Source organism: Cupressus sempervirens, chromosome 11, assembly GCF_028749045.1.
Source record: "Cupressus sempervirens isolate cs-2001-9-10 chromosome 11, ASM2874904v1, whole genome shotgun sequence".
Taxonomy (NCBI): Eukaryota; Viridiplantae; Streptophyta; class Pinopsida; order Cupressales; family Cupressaceae; genus Cupressus; species Cupressus sempervirens.
In genome coordinates this window covers 169353710-169380418 of record NC_143128.1, presented here as the reverse complement: position 1 = coordinate 169380418, position 26709 = coordinate 169353710, and the positions used below count along the sequence as shown (strand labels likewise).

Here is a 26709-nt window from a genome sequence, read left to right as displayed (position 1 = left end):
TCCCTGGTTGCTTACCAAAACAAAAACATGTCTCTTACCATAAGTAGGACTTTGGATAAAAACGTAATATGAATCAAGAAAAAATCATTGGCAGCTTAAACATAAAAAAGAGCTATTATTCTTGCTAAACCAATCAGATGGAAGCCCTTTCCCATGTCTAGGCACTGAATAGACCTAATCGTATGCTCTGAAACCAGAAGAGAATGGAATAAGCACTTTTAAAAATTGTAAATGGCAATATACATTGTAAGGACAATACTTCATTTCAAAGTGAAGCAATGAAAAAGGAGGGTGATACCAAATCACAAAGCCAAACTAGTTGGTTACCTTAAACAATGAAAGATATTCAGTACCCTGAAAGTCAGCACATTTGTTCAACCAAACTCGTTGATGAGTGCAACGTAAGTGTACAGCATAACTGTTAAATTGTTTGTATAATACAGGTCATAACAGAAAACAATGAATTAAGAGCTAGAATACTTAAAACTGAGGTATGACACACAATCCTATTATTCTTATCTGAAGGTTGAGGAATTAAAGGAAACTTGCCACTACATGTTGATTGTGTCTTCTGTACATTGATTGTGTCTTTAAAACACTTGTTAGTAAACACTGGCCATACATTTTCACATACAATAAAAGAAAACAATGAGTAGAAGGCTAGAATGCTTAAAAATTAAACTGACATATGACAGAGAGCCCTATTATTCTAATCTAAAGGTAAAGAAATTACAGAAAGGTTAGATGAATGAATGAAAGATTCTAATAATGGCCACAAGGCCAAATCAGTCTATGGGACCTTTTAAAATACCACACACGCCAGAATAGGGTGTCAGAACCTTAAATAATTTGTAACTTCCTCTTTAAATCTGCTCTTTGATATTAATTTTGATCTCTAGGTTACTAGGTTTTGCCACTGCACATTGATGCTCTCCTTAGAAACACTTCTTAGTAAACACTGACCATACATTTTCTTTCTTCCTCTCTTTTGTATGGTCAGTATTTACTAACAAGTGTATTGAAGATGCCATCAATGTGTAGTCGTGACTCGCAACCTTCTTTTAAATATCAAACTTCAGATAAGAATAATATGATTCTGTACCAATCAGTTTTAAGCATTCTAGCCCTCAACTCATTGTTTTCTGTTATTGTGTACAATACAAACAAATTAATCTGCCATTTTTGAAAAAATAAATTGGCTTAAATGCCAGCAACAAATCTTTTCCATCAAAGTCACCTAGGACTTGCACTCAGCCTTGTCGATTGGGGCATACAGCATGCACCATGCTATGCAGTATATTACCCAACTTCAACATATTATCATGTCACTTAAGGTTTTAGACTTGGGAGTCCCATAAACTTTTACAACGCGCAGTCATCCATTCAATCACCAGCCAAACCATTTCATCTATAAAGGTCAACCCCATTTCATTGCTCTGATCCAATCTATGGATTTCACCTCAACCTAGAGGTGACCAGTAGATGTAAACAAAGTTCCTTTCCCACATATGTACTCGAAGACAAGATTGTACAAATTAAATTAGTTATGTTGAAAGCTAACACAGATAACTTGCTCTTGGGAAGGGAATCTCATTGCTAGATCAAAGAAGGAAAACACAATCTCCAGCATCAGAGGCATTTTTGAAGGCATTTCATACAGGAGTATTAAGAATTTTATGTAAAACCAAAAGAGGCCTTCCATAAGTACTTGGCTCACATGAACCTCTTTCAGCACTTTTTCTCACGAAAGGAAATTCAGTTTGACAGACTTTTCCAGTTTTTTTATCAATGACTAAGCACCATTTTGTCCAGCCTTTTTGGGGCCATTGTGGGCTGCCACTTATTTCAAATAGAGAAACCATGTTCCTTTATCATATATAGCAAACCATGTTACCACTTGGGAATCCCAGAGACCATCTTTCAACATCCACCATCAAAATATCAACTATTCCAAACTAGGAATATATAATTGAATTTAGGGACTGATACCCATCAAGTAGTGTGGAAAATATAAGCATCTTGAGTACTCTTTATTTAATTCAAAAACTTAAGTGGTCTTGTAGATTGCCTTGCAGTGGTTTTACCTTTTGACCATAGTAAGTTTTGCCTCAAATAATATTTAGCACCTACTGAATTTGTAATTTCTACAAATAGGTGGCATTACTAAGTTGTAACGGAGATATTCATTGTACCATCTTGGCTTTTAATGAGCAAGTTCTACAAGTATTTGCTTGTCACATTAATTTAAGTAAAAATGTTTTTAAAATACCCCATACAAATCTTATGACAAACACAATCAACTCTTAAAAATAATGTACCTTTTGAGTGCCACACTGAAGTTTTTGATGAGAACTCGACAATTCATCCTTTCTCAACTCCTCATCATAATCACGTCTTTTATCCAAATTTGATAATACCTGAAAATGGCAACAGTATATAGCTTTTGATTGGCAATTTAAAGAAAAAGATACAGAAAATGTATCAAATTTATTCACATTTTGGTAAGCAACAAAAAGAAAGATTTACCTCATATGCACCTTGGAGCTTCTTAAAAGATTCCTCTGCTTTTAAATTGCCCATATTTTTGTCAGGATGGACTCGCATTGCCTGCCCAAAAAGTGCAGGAAAGGTCAATACAGAATAAATGTTTATTGGCAATTAAACCAACTGCATTTACCTCAATTGCTAAGGGAAGAGAAAAGGCATAAGAATTACATCTGAATAATTCCAGACATTCCTGGCTTTACAAGACACTACCTTTTTTCTGTACTCTCGTTTGAGTACTACCATATCTATTTTCTCATAGCGAGAGAGACCCAACGTTGCATAATGATCTGAACTATGTAGTATATGCAACACTTCATCTGCAAGAGATGGATCTGCTTTAGGTGATCTGATGGTTGACGATTCTCCAAATGTTTGTGCAGACTGACCAGTTTGTGAGCTCTCCCCAGATGATCTACTCTCATGAGATTTGCTAGGTGGTCTGATGCTTGATGGTTCTCCAAATGTTTGTGCAGGCTGACCAGTTTGTGAGCTCTTACCAGATGCTTCGCTTGGTGATTTGACAGTTGATGATTTTCCAAATGTTTGTGCAGACTGACGAGTTTGTGAGCTTTCACATGATGATCTACTCTCATGAGATTTTCTTGGTGATTTGACAGGCGATGATTCTCTAACTGTTTGTGCAGACTGACAAGTTTGTGAGCTTTCATCATATGATTTAGTCTTATGAGATTTGCTTGATTGATAATTAGTGGTAGTGGATTGGGGAGGATTATCAAACTTTCTGGCAGTACTTGCAGTTTCTTCAGCTTGTTGACTGAAACATTTGCTATCATTGTCCTCTCCACTAGTTTTTAGCAAGTAGCTCAAAATGTCATTTGATATAAAAGCCAAGTTTGTGCAAAAGACTAGGCCAAACCAACCAGTACAAACTTTAGCGCAATACATAGAATAAATGGTAGCGATTAGAACAATAAGCCGTGAATGATTCAAATTGAACAGACTTCCTGTGCATCCAAAAATGTCAAATTGTTGGATTTATTTTGTTATTTAAAATAATCCTTTCAGAAAATAATATTGAAAAGATCAAGACAGAACTGTCGAAAGAAATGAACAGGTTGGAATTGATCACTTTCTCAGGTCAAGTATATCACATAAAATAATCAATCACAAAATCACGGAGATTTATAGCACCTCCTATTATAAGCAATGCTCCAATTATCCAGAAGCCGCCATACATCCATAGCATCGTAGCTCCCAAAGTAACAATTATTACAACTGTAGGTGCAAAGCCGAGCAAAGGTTTGGCTAGATAAGCTATGCCCTGAGTCATTTAAACCATAAAGTATTTATATCAATCAACTTGGGAGATGCAATGATAAAAATCCACTTATATTTTATACCTGCCCCTACTGTTGAAACAGTGAAAACAAAGATCTCACATCAATAAGTTATTTAGGAATATAGCAACCTAGCATGCCAAGAGCACTGAAAGAGTAGATCATATCTACATTAGCAAAGCTTTAACTAAGGATGGTGAGAAAATGACATAAAATAATACAAGACGAAAAAGCTAAAATGACATCCTCATAAAAACAGAAAAACAAATACCAAATAGAAATTCTACATCCATAGACCATCACTGACATACAACACATACCACCTAAAAGATAAGTATGATATTTTAAATGGGAAAGGTGGTACTCTGAAGCCTACTTTAGGTGTAACAAAATCATACATTCATGAAAACTCAAAAAGGAAACCCATGATTGTTGTTTAAGAAGCCACCAATCTATCTTTGGGATCATGACTTGCAAAAATATGTCTCTCAATGCTGAGTTTATTTTCATTTGTAACAGCATTCAAACTTCTTTATGAGTAATAGGTGTTGTTTCAAGTTCAACAATGAAAACATATGTCAACTAATTTTTACCACAATGGAATAAAACTAGAAAATCGCTGTATAAAGACTACAAGGACAAGATAACTTAGTGGTTCCATCTATCCATTTACAATCATAACAAGAAATAAACAGCTTCTCCATAAAATAAGAAACAAATGGGGACACATGAAAATCGAAGGATTTTAGAGTATGTTGAGGATTCATAAAATAAGCAGTTTCCTGCACGTTCATGGCAGCATAAGTTCATTGGTCTGTCCATCATTGTATTCACCTATTTCAATTTTATGCCCATTTCAAAAACCATCCTATGTGTAATGTCCCATCTAGCATAGTCATAAATAAATAAATAAAAATGCTACCCTAATCTTTTCCATCCCTCATAGGCTAAGCTATAATAATAAAGGGACATGGAGAATTTTTAAATAATTGGCCCAAAAGCTAAAGTCTGATTTAATATATTTAAGTGTTCACTTCAAGTCATTAGAGGGACCACCAACTTAAGTTATAACATTATCATCCCTAGGTCATGGTGGCGATTTAACTAATGTGAAGTGAATGTAAATAGTTGCCTAAGTCCAAAGGAAAGAAGTAAAAAAGAGTTCGACAGATTTTTTGGCTGAAGATTTATTTGTAAAGATGTAATAGGGTTCAAGGAATCACTCAATCAATCATTACTACTGTATTTTCTCTATAAGAAGCAACTACAGCAATTGCAGGACTTAAAGCCTGAAAATCACCAGCTTGGGCGCAACCCCAGGCACTCGTGAATTCGCCATCAATTTTCAGATGTGGAAGGTGAGTAAGTCTGCAAGAGGCAGTGTTAAACCTGCAAACATGTAGGCTCCTCTTTGATCGTTTTGGCAGGAAGGTCACCCAAATACTTTAGATAGCTGTGGCCATTTATATTTATCGAAATTCGGCATATAATGAGGAAATCGCAATTGGGCACTATGGATTTGTTCTGCAGAAAGTCTGATTAGACAATCGGTGATAGCATTAATCAAGCTTGTAATAAATCTCCTACTTTCTATTTGCTGTAATCAATCCATAGAATATCAAGTTTCCCATTCATAGTTCCTTGAAATTTTCATTATTCTTTCATATTGGTTATTGCATGCATTGATTCGTAACATTAAAATCAACTCAAATAATCAATTTCTTAAGAAGGGAAAGAAATAAACATCTGAGATTTAATAAAGATCATGTCAGTGGTATCAGAGCCACCTTTCCTACTAGCCTGTGTGGTCTTCCTCATGCATGTCAGTTTGGGGTTGATCTTGTTCATGTTTTGCCCAGAAAATATTAGATAAACAGCAATAAAAGAGAACAAGAAATACACAAAAGACACAAGAAATTATCCTGGGAAAACCCTTCCACTTGAAAGGAAAATCCCAGCCACACCACGAAAATATCACTTTTAATTTTTTTTATAATTAAAAAGTTCAAGTACAATGCTTTCCACAGAATACAATATATATAAAGAATTGAGAGAATTGTCATCTCACAGTTTAAGGTCTCTTCAATTTCTAAAAAGAAGTCTTTTCATATTCCCAAATGCATGACACAACACATGTCTCTTCATATAATATTATCTCAAATAAATATCTTGAATATCTTCTCCAGCTGTAAACACAGTATATAGATATTATCTCATTTTCAACATATAGCAAAATCAGAGATAAAGATCTCTATCACAGCTAAAATCTTCAACATTCCCTCTTAGCAAGAGAGGGATCTTTAGTATGGCAGGCACACATAGCTGCAACCAAAGATGTCAAAAATAAATTTTCATCACATAGATTCTCATAAAAACATGTTATCTCAGCATAACATTGTTCATCATAGTAGCATTAAATTAATGCCATGGAGTTGCACACGACTTCTACCATGCCTACTTGCAAAGGGTGGTCCACTATACCTATTCTCAGAGGGTGGAACAAGGGCTTTCACCACAGACTTCTCCAAGAGAAGAATACATTTCCACTATGCCTACTCGCTGAGAGTGGTCGACAATAACTATTTGCAGAGGGTGAAATGAGGGCTCTCACCTCAAACTTCTCCTAGAGAAGAATGCATTATAGTATCATATATATGAACGAATCCCTCTCAGCAGGAACAGCTTTAATCACCACAATAGGATAGCTGATTCCAGTTTGACCAAATAGGGAGCTTTAGCAGTTACCCTGTCGCATAAGCATTGAAAGAATTAGATGCAACCTCCCTCTGAATCCAAATAGTCTACCTCTGAATATCATTTCGCACATTATCAATTCAGTCCAAGACTACAAGCAGTGCCCCCTTACAGTCTGCATTGCTTTGCATATAATCGCTCACCATCCCATTTTATCTTGTAACCAAGAGGGATTCATAATAACTCATAAAGTCAACCTATCATAGAGATCAATACAAAAGCATACACTAATAACAAAAAAAATGAATCATAGAATATTTATCTCTTTGTTATACTAGCACACGGATATTGAAAGTGACAATTCTTGCAGACATCTCAACCTTGAAATCCAACACTTCTCATGGTCTTTAAATCTTCCCCTTTCCCTACCACAAGCTGGTTCTTCATTCGAGGTTCACTACTGGATAGTCATAATTGACCACCTGAAATGCCTGTCTAAACTTCCCTAACTATAGCTCTCTTTAATATTGATTTGATCTAAATGGTGTACTTTTCCAGCTAGCTTTTTGAGAAGTTCAGAGCATTCTATCTATCCATTTCGATACACTTATTTCCAATCACAGAACTGGTACATGCACAACAATAAGTTGTAACCCCTCCCTTGATTTATCCCAATATCACCGCTTCCAACCTACTATCACTCCAACTTGGTGTTAAAGCACATAGTCTATTTGATTCTTCTTCTACCTTCCTTTAATTGATTCCATATGTATGATGCCAGAAGAAAGCCAAATTCCTGTTACTTTTCAGAAGACATGTGACATACAGAATAACTTTGATTCCCTGAATGGCAGTCACTCTCAATTTTTGTTATTGAGCCTTTTCCTTGGCACTCCACTAGCTACCAAGTAATAACTCACATCTTCCATAAATTCATCCGTTCTAAGTATCTCTATCAATACTGAAGACGAAAAAAGTTTTGATGAGATTCTAAGTATACACAAGTCGGGCCAATCTTTAGAAAGCTTGATATTATAGAGTATTCAAAACCAGACAGCAAGTAGTGTCAGATTATGCAGCAGAAATATTTGAACAATGGAGATCCTACGCATGTTTTTACAATCCTTGATCCTCCTAAAGGATCCACAGTATGGAATTTTATGATGTCATCTCGGGATGTAGTGTCAGAATATATTACGTGTGTAGTACATAACAGATTCAAGGAATTATATTGGAAGGATTCATGGAATGAAAAACCTCAATTGGCTCATTCACCTTTGTATAAGGAAATCATGAATATTACTATGAGTATGAATGCTTGGAGTAGTATGCTGATTCGTTATGCAGCTGTTGTTGAAAGATTCTCCGGTAGAATCATATGGAAGGACCCTTCTAGTTTACCTCTAGATGATCAGCAAAGGCTGTTGATGAAAAAGATTTTTGCAGAACGTGATGTCTTCTTCTCTAACAAGGATGATGTTCTTAGGTGGGATCCTGCCAAAAATGGTAAGTATCCATTAAGGAAGGATATTCAGCAATTCAAAATATTGATAATATGAGACCTATATTTCAAACATTCTCCTTCTATTGGTATAGTGTAGCTTTACCTAAAGCTGGTTGCTTTGCCTAGTTGGCATTAAGGAAACAAATACATACTAGCGACACACTGACTAAACTTCGTATAGCACAACCTTTTAATTGTGTTTTATGTCATGAAGAAATTGAAATAGTGAACCACCTTCTATTGAATTGTCCTTTCACTCTGCAATGTTGGCATTTTGTTCTTAGAAAACTAAACTATTCTATGCCTTTATCAAATAATATATGGGATTTGTTCCAGTCATGGCCAACATTATTTTCAGAATCTTTGTTTCATTGTATATGGAAACGTGTTCCTGCAGCTGTGGTATGGGCAATATGGTGGGAAAGAAATAAGCGTATATTTAGACATGAGATTTCCTCTCTGACTCGTGTGCAAGAATGGCTAGAGGAAAACATTGTGGAGACTGTTAATCCAAATCTGCTAACAGCAGATGTGGTCATTATTTTTCTTGTTGGGATGGCAGAATATTGATAGAATGGAAGGGTGTAACTATCCCAATAGGAACCAACTCCTAATCTCAAGAGTCATTAGGTAGTAGACAGAGCATCGACTAATTAGACTCCTCATGGATTTCACAAGATCAATTTTGATGGTTCATCGCATGGCAATCCAAGCAAATCAAGAATAGGCGTATGTATAAGAGACCATGAAGGACAATTGCCAGCAATAAAAGCTTGCCCAATTCCTCCAAGAACAAACAATGTAGCAAAGGCGCAAGCGCTATTGGAAGGAATAGTTTTGGCAAAGAAGAGTGGTTATGAGAAGGTGCACAATGAGTGTGATTCATTGATCATTATAAATGCCTGCCTTACTAAAACTTTGTAATTTGGTGGATAGCTTATATCATGGATCGAATTTGGCAGGTTATAAACTCTTTTAATGAATGTATAATATCCCATACTCTACGGAAAGGAAACAAGCTTGCTGATCATCTTACAAATTTGGGGTGTGAAAGTGCACAGATTTCAGTTAGATGTCTTGATGGTTGTCATTTATGGCAACATATAATCGGCAGTTCATTTATGCATTCAGAGACAGAAAATTATCTAAGTATTAGACAATTTGCAGGAGTACGGAGAGTAGATCTTAACAATACAGACGATACGCAGAGAATTAGGTTATGCGTAGTTGAGAAAAGGTTTGTAACATTGTCCTGATGACGTGTACCAGTGCGCATGTGTGTACGGTCAATACAGTGCAAGTAACAGTAAGTTTAACTATGCTGGTATTAACAGTGCAGAACAGAGCTAGCAGGAAACAGATCTGTACGACTTTAGGAATTATTTTGTTTCAAAATAATTACTGTCATGTTAAGCCGACTATGTGGATGTTATTTTATATTATGTCAAACGTGTAAAGACATGGAAGCTGACTAAGCAACAATTTGTGAATGCACAAGATATAAGTAAAGATCTTATGATGCGCAAATAAGGGTAGAAAAGTGTGTTGTGTAGTGAATGTGTGTAATGCACAAATATTGTGGAAGTTGCATGATTAGATGTGACATGCAAACTATTGTGAGTACCATCTACAAGCCTTATGTGATGCGAAATTTGATGTAAGATCAGAGCAAGTGTGAGTTACAACAGCAAGTATTGTATGTTTATCTATTATGTGAAGGAACTGAATTGTATAATTGCATATTAGAGCAATGGGCTCTTCTTACATACATTGTAATTGATCTACCAACTCCTAACAAGGTTGAGGCTTCTAACAAGGCCTAGTGCTCTAACAAATACTCGAGACACTATATGTACTACATAGACTCCTAACAGGATCCTATTGTTTAGCGAATCATCTAGTGGGTATCATCCCCACCGGGGTTTTCCCTTGGCCAGGGTTTCCTTAGTTAGCAAATAATGGTGTTATGAGTTCTCTATGTGTATGGTTATATTTATTGTTTAGTATTGTTGGTTTACTTTCATATGCAAGTTATAAAGTAGTTAACAATATTCAGTTATGGGCAAAAGTTTGTAGAATACTAATTCACCCCCCCCCCCTCCTCCTCCTCCCCCTCCCGCTCCCCCTCCCCCTCCCCCTCCCCCTCAATATTATCTATTTCTAACAATTGGTATCAAAGCACAGTTACTTTGAAGAGGCTTAACAGCTTAAGTAAGATCCCAGTGAATATGGAACAGTTGAAGAAGAATCTTGAAGAAGCCCTTGAAAAGATTGACCTTCTTACTAAAGAGAGAGATAACTTGAAAGATATATACAAAGATGCAAAAGTTTACATTGGCAAACTAAAGGATGATATTGATGATTTGAGATCTGGCAAGGAAGCATTTGTACAGACTAGTGTTAATGATGTTATAGAAAATCTTAAGAAAGAGAATGAGATCTTGAAACATGAGTTGAAAATTGTTGAACTAAAGTTGAGTCTTAAGACTCATGGTAATAAGAGTGAACCTGATCTAAAATCTGAGAATGCAGACCTTAGATCCCAGTTGAGTCAAGTTACATCTGAATTAGATTCTAATAAGATAGCGCATGTAGAGTTGGAAAAATACAACATCATTGTAAAAGGAGAATTGACACAAGCTAAACAGCAATTAGAGAAACTTTACACAAGTTCTAAGAAAATTGATGAATAGATACTTCATCAAAGACTTTCTTATGACAAAACAAGCCTTGGATATCTTCTTGGAGAGAAGTCAGCAAAGAAAGATGAGATGAGGTTAGAATCAAATTCTATAGCAGAAATCCCTAAAAAAAGTTCAAGTGGTCTGATGAAGTTGAGAAGATTGAATTGACAAAGAAATTTGATGAACTTAGAACAACAGAGCAAGTTGAAGAACCTAAGCAAGATGATTCATCCAAAGAGGTAAGACATGAATTCAAAGGCAGATGTTTCATATGCAATGAAGTTGGACATATGAAGAGAGATTGTACGAGTAAGTCTTTTAAACCTATTACTAATTTCTACTGTTATAATTGTCATGGTTATGGACATAAGACAGTAGAATGTAAGAAACCCAAGTTTGTTGATGATAATAAAAATAGTAGAATGTTTAGGAATACTAACCCTATAGGTAATGGATGACGTAGACCTCAAAGTAGATCTAATGATGGAGAGAAACATGATGGTGAGAAAAAGCAGTTTGTTTGTTACAAATGTAACAATCCTGGACATATTGCAAGGAATTGCAAAAAACCTGAGAGTCAGAATGGGAACAATCAGAGGAGAAATGCACCTGTATGTCAGTTATGCAATAGCTTTGGACACAAGGCAAGATTCTGTAGAATGGACAGAGGGAACTTTAACAGGAACCCTAATCACAGAAGGAACAACAACAGAAATGATAGAAGGAATGAAAATGGAGGCAACAATAGTCAAAAAGAAGCAATCAAAGAACATGTTGAGGAATTCAAAGAAGCATTTGTGAAGGCTTGTAATCCAGAGAGTTCATAAACAGTATTGGAAGAGCAATTCTTTGATGCACATGATGGAAAGTTGAAGTCACAGATTGTTTGTGGCTCAACCTGTTTGAATTAAGCTATTGTAGTAGCAACAGAGCATCAATGGTCAGAACTAATGTTAGAGAGTGAGTTAAAGATTGCGCAATTAATAGACGGTAGAAGACATAGAGAGAAAGCTATGGTTCAGTGCACAAGTCTTGATGTGATCCCAGCAAGCAGGAAGTGTAAGATCAAGGTCACTGGTAAACAGAGACAGTACTCTAAGTTTGTGGTAGATACGAATTTATTGTGCAGTACAATTTGAAATGATTTAAGCATCGCGAACAAGATTTGATGTACCATTTGTTCATGCGAAGTGTCTTGAGCGAATTAAAGAGTGATTTGATAGCAATTGAAGTGCGAAGCAAGTTTATGAAGACAAAAGTTGCAAAAGCCCTAAAATTGCAAATTTGAGGTGTTTTACAAGAGTATTAAATCCAATTTCTTCAAATATTTACAGTTATAAAGGAATGGCTAGTCAAAGAGTGTATGATGTTAGCGACAAACCAAGGTATGAGTTCAAGAAACACTCATTTGTTTCTTTTTTAGATGATCCTGTAGGCACATTTTCGCAAGTTCTGGAAGATATGTTGCATGTAGAAGATATAAGGAGTTATATACATTGCAAAATTGAGAGTATAGGTGATGAGGAGATTCACAAGGACTTAGGAGTCATGTGTAATAATGACTTATCCTTGAAGTCTGAGTATGCGCACCTTGAGGATTTGAATTTGGTGAAGTATATGTTCTACAAAGAATTCGACAATCACAAGTGGACCCGAATTATATTGAGCATAGTACATGATGATATGCTCTAGTTAGGTGATGCACAGATTGTCATTGACAATGACCTGATTCGCAAGGTCACAAGATTCGGCAACAAAGGTTGTAATCCTGTTAATGAGAAAAGCGTCAAGAAAATAGTGGAGACAAACCTGAAAACCAAGTTTGCCAAAAGAAATATGAGGGTTGATCCTATTCAGGATAAAGGAGTCAAATTGTTGACCAAAATCTTAGGGTACAAGTTGAAGCATGGATCAAGGGTAAACTTTGTACCAATTGGATTCCTTCATACAACGTATGTGATGGCCGTTGAAAGGAGAAAAGTAAATTTGTGCGACATTGTCAAAGTGCAGCATTTGGACAATATTGCAAAGATAAAGAAAACTAAGAGCACAGTATTTAGATTGGAGTCCCTATTGACTCATTTGTTCTTTTATGTTACTAAGAAGTTTCCTGGAGTAACTAATTGGGATGGCAACAAGTGCGCAATGAAGATTGTAATTCAAAGCTACAGATCTAAACCTAAAAAAGTCAAAGACATTGATATTGATAGAATGATGAAGAATTTTCAGTTTGAGATGAAACTGAGGTGTAGGGTACCTCCCTCTATGGTAGAGAAGTATAAGAATGATTTGTGCTTCATGGTGGAAATTGATAACACATGCATGGAAGCAGTGTTACCTAGAGTGAAGTTCATTGAGCCTATGGGCTATGAGATGAGCATTGAACTTATTGAAGGGTATGCGCAAATCATACTCGACTTTGAGCAGGACACAGAATATCCTAGATGGGGGACATGTGATGAAAGGTTAAGGATTGTAGAGTTTGAGCTCCACAGCAAGGAGAGCAAGAAGAAAGTAGAGAAGGAGATAGAGTCCATACGCAAGGAATCTGGCATGTCAAGACAGGAATTCAATGAGATAAAGGGGATTGCGCTAGAGATGAAGGCCAGTGGGCAGACAAAAGTGTTGGCAGCAACACCTATTGTAGTAGCAGGACCTTCAGAAGGAGTAACGGTGGCACAACCATGTGCGCAAGTTCCCATTGCACCATATGTAGCAGTTGTGCAAGTGCAACCTATAAAAGCAAGCTATGAGCAACCAAGAGGGCAGTCAGAGGTGGAAGCACCTACTATGCAAAGGAAGTCAGGGAAACTGGTGAAGGTTAAGCAAGAACCTACACCTCATGCAAAGAAAAGAGTAAAGCAGATCAGTAGTGAGCCTAGCAAAAGGAGGAAAACCATGCAAGTGAGCAATTCTGAAAGCTCAGATGATGATGATGAAGATAAGCCTATTGAGCAAGATGCGCACAAAGCCAAGACAGCCACAAGCAAGAAGGCATGGAAACCAAAGTTAGAGAATCTGAACATGCAGATTATAAATGATGACAATTTTGTTCAGTTGAATAAATTTTATAGCATGTATAGCAGTATGGATAGGAAACATTTAGAGAATGCCATAATAAGAAATATGATTCTGAGGAATAAAAGATTTGATAGCATTCAGAATAGGATTCTTGAAGACCTATAAAATAGGTTGATCAATAGGAAGAGAAGGGTAGTAGAAGAAGATTTGAATATGAGGATCACATCCATAAATAAGTTATGTGATGTTGGATCAAAAGAGGAATCTGAGAAAATTTTGAAGGGTATTGAACCCATGCTGAGGAACAAAAGAAGAGAAATTATTTTGATGGGAGGCAATTATGAGAAGGTAAGGCAAGAAACACAGGAGGCTATGGTGAAATATATGTCCTCAGTACCTAAGGAGAGTGCGCAAGCAAAGGCTGATAGTCCAGTATATGTACAAGCAGATACACCTTCCAGTGAAGAGGAAGAGGCAGAAGGGACACAACAAGCACTATCTCCACCTCACATTGTTATGGGTATTGAATCCATACAAGTGGATAGTACGCCCATAACTGTGGACACAAAGGAGAATCCATTTGTAGCATATGGAGCAAATATTGTTGGCAATATCACTGCCTATACTAGTTCTGATGATGAAGAGGAAGAGAAAAAGAAGGAAGAACGACATAAGAACAGAAAGGAATATGAAGAAAAGAAACGAAAAGAAGATGAAGAAAAGAAGAGGAAAGAAGAAAAGGAGAAGAAGAAGAAAAGGAATTAGAAGAGAAGAAGAAGAAAGAGGCTGAGGAAAAGAAGAGTGCAGAGGAACAGATGAAAAAGACTACTGTATCTTCAGTAGTATTAGCAGCTGGAACATCAGCAGCAGTACCTATTCCATCTAATGATGAAAACCAGAAAGAGCTATTGGGCACTTTGAGCAAATTGTTTGAGAAAAACAAATTTGTAAAGTCTTTGGAGAAGACCTTTGCTAAAGTCTTGAAGCGCATGCAGAAGACAATTTCCGCAACTATAGCTAATCCAAACTTGCAAGCTAAGGCAAAAGATTTGGTGAAGACCTTTGATGGGGAATTCACAACCTTAGCTGAAGTAGCAGCAGCACAAGCACAAAATAATCATGATGCAGCCCTATTCAACACAGTGTGCACTAATATGTGCAATGATTTGAAGGCACTTGATGGAAACATCAAGGAATTGAGATAGTGTAATGGTGAAGGTAAGAAGTTGTATGGACAATGTGCAATGTCTTACACTTACTTATCTGATTTTGATGCAAAGATCGAAGGCCATTTGAGTGAGCTTCAGTCACTCACTACAAGATTGCAACACCCAAATATCAAAATTGAAGATTCAGAAAATGAGATTGAGAAGATCCACAATGCTATCAAAAGCATTGAAAGTGACAAGGTAATAAGAATATTCTCGGTTCTCAAAGAATATATGGCACCCAAGGTTGTAATTTTGCAGAGGGAATTGAAGGAATTTCTTTCAGCAAAGAATTCCTATGACAAATTCCCCTATACTGACTTGAGCGCAGTTGAAGTGGCATCCTATGCACTTTGCGCACTCATCAGTATATCAGATATAGTCAAAGGCAACTGGAAGGACTTTGACACACTGAAGATTGATTTTGCAGATTGCATATCCAGAATGACAAGCTGATCAATAGCAGGCAGCAAGTTTTTGTGATACAGTTTTTTTTTGACACTTTTGCCATTGATGTCAAAGGGGGAGTATTATTAGAGAAAAATTGTATAGATGTAAATGTATATTTAAGGTGGAGTTTATGTATGTATCAATGTAAAGGAGTGATAAGGATTGTAATGATCCATCAAAACATGAATAAAATTGATATGTTTTGAAGGCAATTTGTGTTTAGTTAGTTTATTTGCTTTTGTTTTGTATGACATCATTTTGGGACTTAACCAATTTTCCCAAATGTTGCCATCAATGCCAAAGGGGGAGATTGTTGACAATATGGTCGATTAGATCTCTTGATGGTTGTCATTTATTGCAACATATACTCAATATTTCATTTATGCATTCAGAGACAAAAAATTGTCTAAGTATTAGACAGTTTGCAGGAGTACAATGAACAAATCTTAACAATATGGATGATGCGCAGAGAATTAGGTTATGCGTAGTTGAGGAAAGGTTTGTAACATTGTCATGATGACATGTACTAGTGCGCATGTGTGTACGATCAGTATGGCACAAGTTACAGTAAGTTTAACTTTGCTGGTATTTAACAGTGTAGAATAGAGCATAGCAAAAAATAGAGCTATACGACTTTAGGAATTATTTTGTTTCAAAATAATTACTAAGCCATGTTAAGCCGACTATGTGGATATTATTTTATATTATGTCAAGCGTGTGAAGACATGGAAGCCGACTGAGCAACAATTTGTGAATGCGCAAGATATAAGTAAAGATCTTATGATGCACAAATAAGGGTAGAAAAGTGTGTTGCACAATGAATGTGTGTAATGCACAAATATTGTGGAAGTTGCATGATTAGATGTGACACGCAAACAATTGTGAGAACTGTCTGCGAGCCTTATGTGATGCGAAATCTGATGTAAGACTAGAGCAAGTGCGAGTTACAACAGCAAGCAAGTATTGTATGTATATCTATTCTACAAAGGAACTGAATTGTGTAATTGCATATTAGGGCAGTGGGCTCTTCTTGCATACATTGTAATTGATCTACCAACTCTTAACATGGTTGTAGCAACTCCTAACAGGGTTGAGGCTTCTAACAAGGCATTGTCCTCTAACAAGAACTCGAGACACTGTATGTACTTCATAGACTCCTAACAGGGTCAATATCCTTAACAAGATCCTATTGTTTAGTGAATCATCTTGTGGGTATCATCCCCACCGGAGTTTTCCCTTGGCCAGGGTTTCCCTAGTTAACAAATAATGGTGTTATGAGTTCTCTATGTGTATGGTTATATTTACTATTCAGCATTGTTGGTTTACTTTCATATACAAGTTATAAAGTAACTAACAATATTCAGTTGTCGGCAAAAGTTTGTAGAATATTGATTCACACCCCCCCTCTTGGTATTATCTATTTCTAACAGATTCATTGATCATTATAAATGCCTGCCTTACTAAAACTTTGTAAATTGGCAGATAGCTTACATTATGGATCGAATTTGGCAGCTTATAGACTCTTTTAATGAATGTATAATATCCCATACTCTACGGGAAGGTAACAAGCTTGCTGATCATCTTGCAAATTTAGGGTGTGACGGTGCACAGATTTTTTCCTTTAATCTGGAAGCACATTACCAGTTGTATCCTAGTATCAGTGCATTGGTGGATTTGGAAAAGAAAGGATGAACTATGAACAGGTTAGATGGTGGAAAGGGTGGATTTCAATAATCATTTTGGTTAGATTCTACAATTTCAATGCCAAGGTTATTGTAGTATTGGCATGAATCTGCAAAAGCGGACTGTATTACCGTCCTTCTGCCAGGTCCAGTTGCTAGGAATTACAGGGAATTAAAATAGAACATGACCGATCTCTTGCACTTAAATAAAGAGCTATAAAATGAAGGAATATCTGTCAATGCACACTACTGATTTTTGTTGACTCTTCTCCATTGGGAGATTCGGGGACAAGATCCTTTAGTTGAAAGGTAGAGTAATTGTTGGCTCCAACTATCCTTTACAAGGTCCATTGTATAATCATATGCACAGGCTAGTGCATGGTTTGGAGATTGTCCCTTTAGTTTTATTTCCAACCTTTGGAAAACCCTAAACATAGGAGCAGGAGGAACAATGGTGGTCATCAATGAAATTAACAGGGACTTGAATCTTAATCATCCTAAACTGTGGGGGGAACGTGAGAATATCGAAGCAACTATTGAATTTGTTTTAAATCGCAGTTTTAATATGACCTAAGCTTTTTGCACACCTCGCCCCATGGATTTTGATGAGATCAAATATATCATTAATATTCTACACTACTTCTGAAATTATAACTATTATGCACTATTACAGATGGCCCTTTAATGGGAAGCAACGAACCCTATCATTTGTAACTAATATTATAAGCTAGTTTCAATATTGACTATTAATATAGATCAATAGCATAGAAGCAAAAAATGACAAAAAATCACGTTATACATGATTATTTTGAGTCATCTTGTGCAACAATTTATTCCCCAAAAAATGAGATTTTTTGGTCGATGACTTTCAATGCTTGTTTTGCAATTTATCAAGTTATTAATCAACAAAAAGTGTGGTTAATCAGCAAAAATATTGTGGAACCCTAGAAGCAACTTTAACAAGAAAAACTTACAAAAAAACATAACATGGTCCTCTCCAAATACAACGAGCGATGCCAAAGATGCAATCAAGAAAATTGGGCCTAAATTGTTGCAAAATTGATTGTTGCAGAGTTGGGAAGTAACGTGGGAGATAGGCAAAACAAATAGAATACTCTTCCATTTCTACAGCAAATATAGTGTATACCAGCATAGCTTAATTGATACCATTTCTTCTTTGTCATTGATTTTGTTTGTATATATTTCAAATATTTAAATTGTTGCAATATGAAACAAAAGAAGACTGTAACAAAGCTACCTTACTTATTTGTTGTGATATGATCTAAAAGAGCAAGGTAACAAAGTTTTTCCCTATTTATATTGTAGAAACAGATAACCCTATAATAAACATTTTAGGCTTGTCAATTATGCCATTAGTTATCATAATTGTTAGATATTTAAAACTCTATTCAAAATTTAATTAAATAATTCATGCAATTCAATCTTGTTCAAAATATATAAAGTTCTTTTGGTATATAGTATATACAGTGTTATATATACCTTTGCATGTGTATATCATGCCAACTTTATACATAATATTTGTTGAGTATATATAATGAAAAGAATTTGAGAGAGTTCTAGAAAATGAATTCTACTTATATGAATATGAAGATTTTCTTTTCTTGACAATATTTTGCAAAGAAGCTTCAGTTTTATTTTGAAAAATAAGAAAGCCAACATCATATTTTGGTGGTACTGCAAATCATAGCCTGATTGTAATTCAAACAAAATCAATGTTAAAACTTTGAGTCCTCCCAGTTAAAAATATGTCAAGAGGTTGTGCAAGTGTCTTCAATCAATTATATTTGTCTTTTATCACCTAAACTTAATCATCTACAGTATGGAAATGTCCTTTAATTTATTTTTTAAAAAGTTATTGACTATTTTTCCTCAATTATTCACGTTTTTTGTAAATTTGATTCTTTTGCCATATTTTAGAAAAATCCTATTCTTTTGGTTTACCAATTTATTCCCTAACTGATTTATGCGTCTTTGGTTTCAACAAGTAGAATGGAGGCTCTATTCAAGCATGCTGAGGAGGAATGGGCAGCTTAGTGTTTCGTATTTAGCTATAATGTCATACTGATATCCAAATAGTGTTGGATAGGCATAGTGCAATGTAGGAGTTATTCCCTCTAGTCATCCACGAGATTTGTGAATTTAAGCATGTCATTGAGCTTGAGGGCACAAAGCATGTTATACTATGCCCTATAAACACCCACACCATTATAAGTAAGAGATTGAAAAAAAATCAATGAACTATTGACTATAGAGACCTGCCATGGACTATAGAGCCCTAGACAAGAAGACCATAAAAACCAAATATCCCATTCCTAGGATCGATGAGCTTCTAAATGAGCTACACGGGGCCATCCACTTTTCTAAAATCGATCTCCGTTTAGGCTATCACCAAATTAGTGTCTAGGATGAAAATATACATAAGACTAATTTTTGTTGTCACTACAGACACTTCGAGTTCCTAATGCTATTCAGACTCACAAATGCACCAACACCTTTAGATTGGCGACCTCCCAAGAACATATCTGACTTGACAAGCTTCTTGAGTTTTGTTTGCTACAAGAGATTTGTGCAAGGTTTGGCATAGTTCGCATCAGTTTTGACATATCTTACAAAAAAGGGAGCATTTCATTATTAGTTTGATGAGGCACAGATGATATTTGATAAACTCAAGGAGTTCATAAGCACATGCCCAGTATTGGCACTCCCTGACTTCACACAATCATTTGTTGTTGAGTGTGATGCATCAGATCAAGGAAATGGTGCGATTTCGATCAATAAGCACTCTATTGCATTTGAGAGCCAAAAAACCAACGATCCAAAGAGATTGCATTCCAATTATGATAAGGAGATGCTAGCTATCATGCATGTGCTAGCTAAGTTCAAATAGTATCTAGTGGGTGTGAAATATGTTGTTGAAATTAATCACAAAAGCCTTAAGTATTTCTTGGAACAAAACGATCTCAATGAACAGCAACAAAAATGGGTAAGCAAGATTCAGGGGTGTGATTTTGATGTGGAATTTATCAAGGGAAGAAAGAACATTGTTGTTGACTTTCTTTCTAGGAAATCTCAGTTGTTAGCCGAGTATGATTTAGTGTGGCCCTTGATAGCAGCCCTTTTTCAAGTCTTTTGACCTTTGCAAAGATTTAATGATGTCAAGGGGGGGTTGAGCTTAAAATCTAAGTCAGGGTGATTTGTAAGTTTGAGTTGGAGTACCAAGAATCCTTGATGGAATTCCTCTGATCATAGTATTTCTGCCATGTAAATTCCTCTGTCAAAGGAATTTCCACCCACCCTAGTGTCTTCACCTTTTTGAGCAGCTTGGCATCCATACTAACATTTATCCATATCAATCTCATGCTTCACATCAAGAGAAGTCATGTTTATCTCTTTTATTGAATCTTCTTGCAAAGATGATGAACCCTCATGCAAGTCACTCCCCCAATGCTTTGCTATTGTTCTCATAAACCAAATCTGCATGTTTTTCAAATTCTTCATGTAAATTTTGCACACCTCATTTAATTTCTTTCATCTTATGCTGTTTTTTTTTTTTTACTTGACATGATTGTTCTTCTCTTTTTAGTATAAAAGTAGGTCAAAGTGGTCTATCTGAAACCATTGCAACACTTCTACCAATTTTACTATGCCGTCTACTTTTTGGCTAAAGATTTATTTAAAGAGGTATCGCGGAGCTTGAGGAATCATTCAATCAATCTTACTATTGTATTTTCTCTGCAAGAAACAGCTACAGCAATTTCAGGATGCAAACCCTGAAAAATCACCAGCTTGAACACAACCCCAAGCACTTGTGAGCTTGGACGCAACCCCAAGCGCTTGCGAGTTCACCATCAATCTTCATATATGGAAGGCAATTAAGAGTGCAAATAGAGACAATGGTCAAGCTGCAAGCATACAGGATTCTCATTGATCATTTTAGCAGGAAGACGGTCACCCAAATACTTCAGAAAAGTGTGCCCATTTATATATTTATCAGGATTCACCATATAATGAAGAAATTGCTGCTGGGCACTATGAATTCTTCTGCAGCAAGTCTGATTAGAAAATCAATGACAGCATTACTCAAGTTTGTAATAAATCTCCTACTTTCTATTTGCTGTAATCAATTCATACAATATCAAGTTTCCCATGCATACTTCCTTGAAATTCGCAATAGTCTTTCATATTGATCATTGTGTGCATTGATTAGTAACACTAAAATCAATTCAAATAATCAATTGCTTAAGAAAGGAAAGAAATAAACTTCTAAGATGTGGTAAACATTTCACTATGCATATTCAAATTAAAGCATGCTTCCATTTGACTTACTTAAACAATTTTACAGGTAACTGTGTTATTACTAGAAACACCAGGAGACCCACAGGTACTAAGGTCTTCTAGTTATTACAACTGTTTCACAAACAAACTGACTGATGGGAACAATCGTAGGCATTTTTAAATGCTCAAGTCATCACCAAGATAACTGGTCATGACTATTTCATGAAAGTACTTATTTCTCTATGTCCAAGCCATAATGTGACTAAATTACAAGACAAGGAACCCCACAAAATAAGCAGCAGCTTTAGGTATTTGTATGGAGGAGAAATAATTTTAAAAAATCCAACACCTTATGATTTTAATCCTCTTGGCAAAGCTTCTAGTGCATTTTATGCCTTACAGATCATACTTATCTTGCATTAATAAAAGATATTGGACTAAATTGGGTTAATCCCACATTGATGATAATAGTAATAATAATGAGACAAAGATGAAAAGAGGCCAGTGGGTGAAATGACCAAAGAATAGATCTTCTATAAAAAGTAACAACAACATTCACATACAACAAATGCTTAGATGTGTTTCTGTACTTTGTGGACCCCCTTGCTATGTGACTTAATAGTCATGGGGATGGCTTGTAATTAAAAACATGCAGTGAAAATTATCATAAATACAAAATATGTGAATAATAATTCATTGCAATATTCAGTGATTTTAACCTTAGATTTTTACATGCCACTAACTTGTATCAAAATATCTTCTATGGGTCCAAGCCATGCTCTCCCCAGTGTACTGTTTCCCAACCACCTGTGAGCAATCATTTCAACTGAGTGCTTTCAGCTACATTTTGGAAAGAAACGGGACTTTTTTGAAGTCATTTTAGACTCCAACAGCTAAGTCTGGCAGAATTGTTTCACAAAACTGTTTTGGAGTTGCCAGCCACTTTTAAAAAGTGACAAATCAGCAAGCAATGCATCACTTACCTCAAGTTGGACTAATGGGATCGTGAGCGGCAGGTAAATGATGCCAAATTCAATGACAACAATATCATGGGACATGGTGAGTTAGTGGGGTCTTAAAACATTCAACAAAATTAGATTTCCACAATCCAGTAGAAATCAAATATCAGCTTCTGGTTTTCATTATGTACATATTTTTACCATCAACATTTTGGATTACACCCTGTAATCCATTATCGGGATGAAAGAGAGTGCAGGATATGTGGAAAAGATAAATAATTACGAGATAAATAAAATACACTCTCTTTCATCCTAATGATGGGAAATATTGATGTTAAAAATACATACACAATCAAAACCAGAAGCTGATATTTGAAGCCTTAAAACATTGTTCAAGTTGTAAGAAAAAACATAACATTATTCAAGGTGAGATATAGACATGTTTTTAATGCGTCATTCACTTTCTGAATTTGATGATGCAACATTTGAGCAGCTAGATTCAATGGATTGAACAAGTTTATACAAAGGCTAATGAGATCCATATGTCTATGACTGCTAATCATATTAACAAATCATTTTTCAGTCCTACAAGTTGGAGTTGTTAACTTGTTTAAATAATCTTTTTTAAATTATTCCTAATTATTTGTTTATTTATCTCGTAATTTTATTTTTCCATTTAAATTAAAGTTCATGATGTTGTAAATTTAAGCATTTCCAAATCGTTTTTTCTTTAGAATTTGTCATAAGTTTTTTTTAAATTCGGCCAAGTAGCTAAGACATGATTTTCCTCGCACATGGCTTCTTGTCACAACATGTAAAAGTGTGAAAGGCATATCACACTGTGTCTATCAACAAAATATAATAAGTATGGAAGTAGTCAGAAACAGAGGGATAAAATTTTGAAATGTTGATCATAGAGAATGATTGGTTAGCTTATGTCAATTATTTGATTAGTTCCAAGGAAACCATCATGTGTATCATCAGAATTACTAATATGGACAAGCCATGTTGGGTGAAGCATATAACAGTATTGATTTCATGATCAAGACAATAATGGATATTATAGAAACAGAATAAGTATAACAAAATCCTGCTAAAACATTTTTCGCATAGCCCTTTCTTTGGAAAATGGTATAAATCTTCAAAAGAGTATAATGAAATGGATTTTGAAGACAATGGGGAAATCAAAGAAACTGTGAGGAACCTAAAGCTGTAGACCAATAGAAAGGGAGCGATCCTTATTTGGATAAGGGTTGCATGCTGATATGTGGGTGTCCTCAAAGAAAGAATGAAACAAATATTGGCTGGCAACAAGACCCTAGAGAAAAACTTTGAGAAAGCTATCCAGCTGACTACAGTCATCATCAAGAACTGTGCTACAAGTATAAATATTCTAAAGGAAGGGTCCAAGGCTAAAAAAGGCAATTATATGGGAAGTTGAAACCAAAGCCATCGAAAGTTTGGAAAAAAAAAACTAAAGAGAAGGTGAAGATGGAAGAAAAAGATACTGAGCTGGTAATTAACAGAAGATTATATAAACTTTATGGAAAAGGAACCAGAGTCAATCAAAGTTATGAGTATTTTGGGTTCTCCATTGCTTGGAATGTTGATATATATTGTTTTTCTATGGCATAAAAATCCACCAAACCCAGACCTCGTACCTATACCTGAATCAATTAGACCTGTGCCAGAAATTTAGCTTATTACCTAGCAGCTGATTATAATAGAAATTAAAGAATGTGTTCCAATCAGAGTAGCAGGACTTTCCAGTGCAACCCAAACAGGGCAAGCTGGGAAAGAATATCTTGGCCTTCAGAACATGAACAGAAAAGCTTATATTTAGATAAAACTAGTTTTTCTCCCTCATTTTACTCCAGTAGTCAACCTTAAGGCAGACAACTAGTGTAGAATGAACAAACCAGAATTATTCATGCTACTGACAAATTGTAAGCAAGGTTTTATTAAAATTGCTAGCTGGAGTTAGAACGAACTTTCTATAATGTGTTGCTAAGCCACAGCACAAAAAGAAGCAGAGACGCAGAAGAGAAAATGTTATGTGTACTCACAAGAACTCGGGGGCGAATTTCAGGTCTAAAATTAGGAGGTCTGGTGATTAAACCCTTGAAAAAAGCAAATTATGGAATTCAGCATTTAGTTTGGCACGAATCTTTGAATTCTTATAGAATGATAAAAGAAAATTATGGAATTTTCTAACATTTATGATATTTCATTTCGAGTCTTTGACCAGTCATGTTGTTGACTATGATCGGAGTCCAAATTAATTAAACATATTGATCTTGCCGAATGCAAGAATATGACTCAATTTAGTCTGCTCAAATTAAACCATCATTGTAAAATGGGACCTGTGATTGATTAATTCAGCGCAATAAATATACACAGTAAAGCTGAAATAAATTTCCATACATATATCCGAAACGACACACCAGCCAAATGGAGTTTGGTACAACACTGAATAAAGAATCCATTCACACTAACAAGTATGCGCAATAAAAACCCTAACGCTAATGAAAGCTATATCCTGCCGACTCTGAAATGTTAGATTATAGACAGGAAAAAACTGAGACGAATTAGACAGGCATGCCCAAAGACCCCAGTCCAGTAAACCAAACGCGTACAAAAAATTTAACTTACCAAACTTATAAGCACAAATAGAAGGCCAGACATAGATGTGGTGCTTAGCACGGTGCACCATAGCAGCACATAATAAGCTGCGGAACTCAGACGAATCAGAGAGCCCATCCCTCTGAGACTGCAGTGTAACCACTCTTTAGCCATCACCAAAAGCAGCCTTCCAAAATATACTGACCAACTATAAATTATAGGCCAATTTTGGACCACCAAGAACCTCACATAATCTGCTGCCTTCAAAGTGGCTGTCTTCGTTGCCAAATAAAGATGCTTCTGTTGCTGAATCCATTCTAAAAATTGCTGAACCAAGCTAATATCCGACATAGCCTATGTTACTGTCCAATTCAAATTCAAAACAAGTTGGGTATCTGCCACTGAATTTTGCTGAAGGGTGGAGAAAATAACATCAGTTTCCGCGATTGCAGATAATTCTCGGATGATTCCTGCAGTTAACTTTTGTTTTTGGGATTGCTGTCGTAAAAAGAGGCAGGTGTAGACAATCTTCCCTATCAAAAACTAAAGTAGCCTGCAGAGTTGGTCTACATGTTTTGAGAAAAGGATGTGAAACAGTACATTTTTGGGTATACCCAAGTGCCTTCCTCAATACGCGTGGTGATATGAGGTTGGGATCTGTAATTTTTTAAGGAAATGCAAGAAAAGCCCAAAATGACATCATCAAATAAAAAATTTGTTAGGTGGCCGGAAAGATTCTCCATCCTGAATCCAATCATTGTCTTTGACCCCATGAATATGTAGAGTCTTGGTGCATTTTCCAGGATTTTTCAGGAGTCGGAAATCGTTTACATCAGAGAGTGATTTTGGTTTTTTTCCGAGAAAAAGTGAATGAGGATATCCTGGATTTTCTCGCATGGTAAATATACAATTTGTCCGAGGTAGCAAAGAAAAATAGTAGACTTTCGAAATTTGTCTCAGTTGTCAGTGCCATTCCTAGTGTAATTTTTTTTTTCAATTAATCAGTTTTCTTTCTTAGTATATATTTTTACTATCAATTCATCAGTTTTCTTTCTTAGTATATATCTCAATGTCTAGGGAAAAAATATCTCTTGATATATTCTATAAATAAATGTTAAGGTTTATGATTAAAATTAAGGTTAAGTGTAAGTTTGATTGAGATTATAGTTAAGGTGTTGGTTAGGTGTAAAGTTTATATCATATTTGGGAATATGGTTAGGGCTAGTATTTTGATTATGGTCAGTTAACGGTTAGAAAAAGGGTTTAATTTAATGTATTGAAAACTATTTATATTTCCTTTTATGTCCATTTTTTTCACTAACTTAAACTTTTTATTTTAATTTGTTAAAAAATTGATAATTTATATCTCCAAAGATTATAATTATTACAAATATTTTATGTGGTTTTTGTTAAATTATTTGAAAAGATATATTCTAGTTATAATAAAATTTAAAATTTTGATGTGTAGATGATTGTCAAATTTAATCTAGAATAATAAAAGTTAACATTAACACGCTCACACCATCCCACTCCACCCTTTTCGTCATTGTAGAATGCCTATCGACATTAATTATGGTTAATATTTGGTTAGGATTAGGGTTAAGATCATAGGTAGGATTATGATCACAAATAAGATTTGTATTAAGATTATGGTTGGATTAGGGTTTAGGGTTTAGGATTGGGATTATTGTTAGGGTTGTGATTTACATCGTGGTTAGTATCATGGTTAGAGTTAGAGTTGGAA

General features: G+C 35.5%; 1 protein-coding gene across 1 annotated transcript in view; it reads right to left on the bottom strand.

Moving 5' to 3' along the window:
* Nucleotides 1-25890, bottom strand: part of LOC149528716 (uncharacterized) — a 108633-nt gene extending 82743 nt beyond the window's left edge. The window contains exons 1-5 of the mRNA XM_089811768.1: nt 24996-25890; nt 3700-3829; nt 2758-3512; nt 2527-2607; nt 2319-2417 (exon numbers count right to left, since the gene is read on the bottom strand). Coding sequence (XP_089667894.1) covers nt 2319-2417; nt 2527-2607; nt 2758-3512; nt 3700-3829; nt 24996-25316 — 1386 coding nt within the window. The 5' untranslated portion in view covers nt 25317-25890. The remainder of the gene's footprint in view (nt 1-2318; nt 2418-2526; nt 2608-2757; nt 3513-3699; nt 3830-24995) is intronic.
* Nucleotides 25891-26709: the final 819 nt, after the last annotated feature.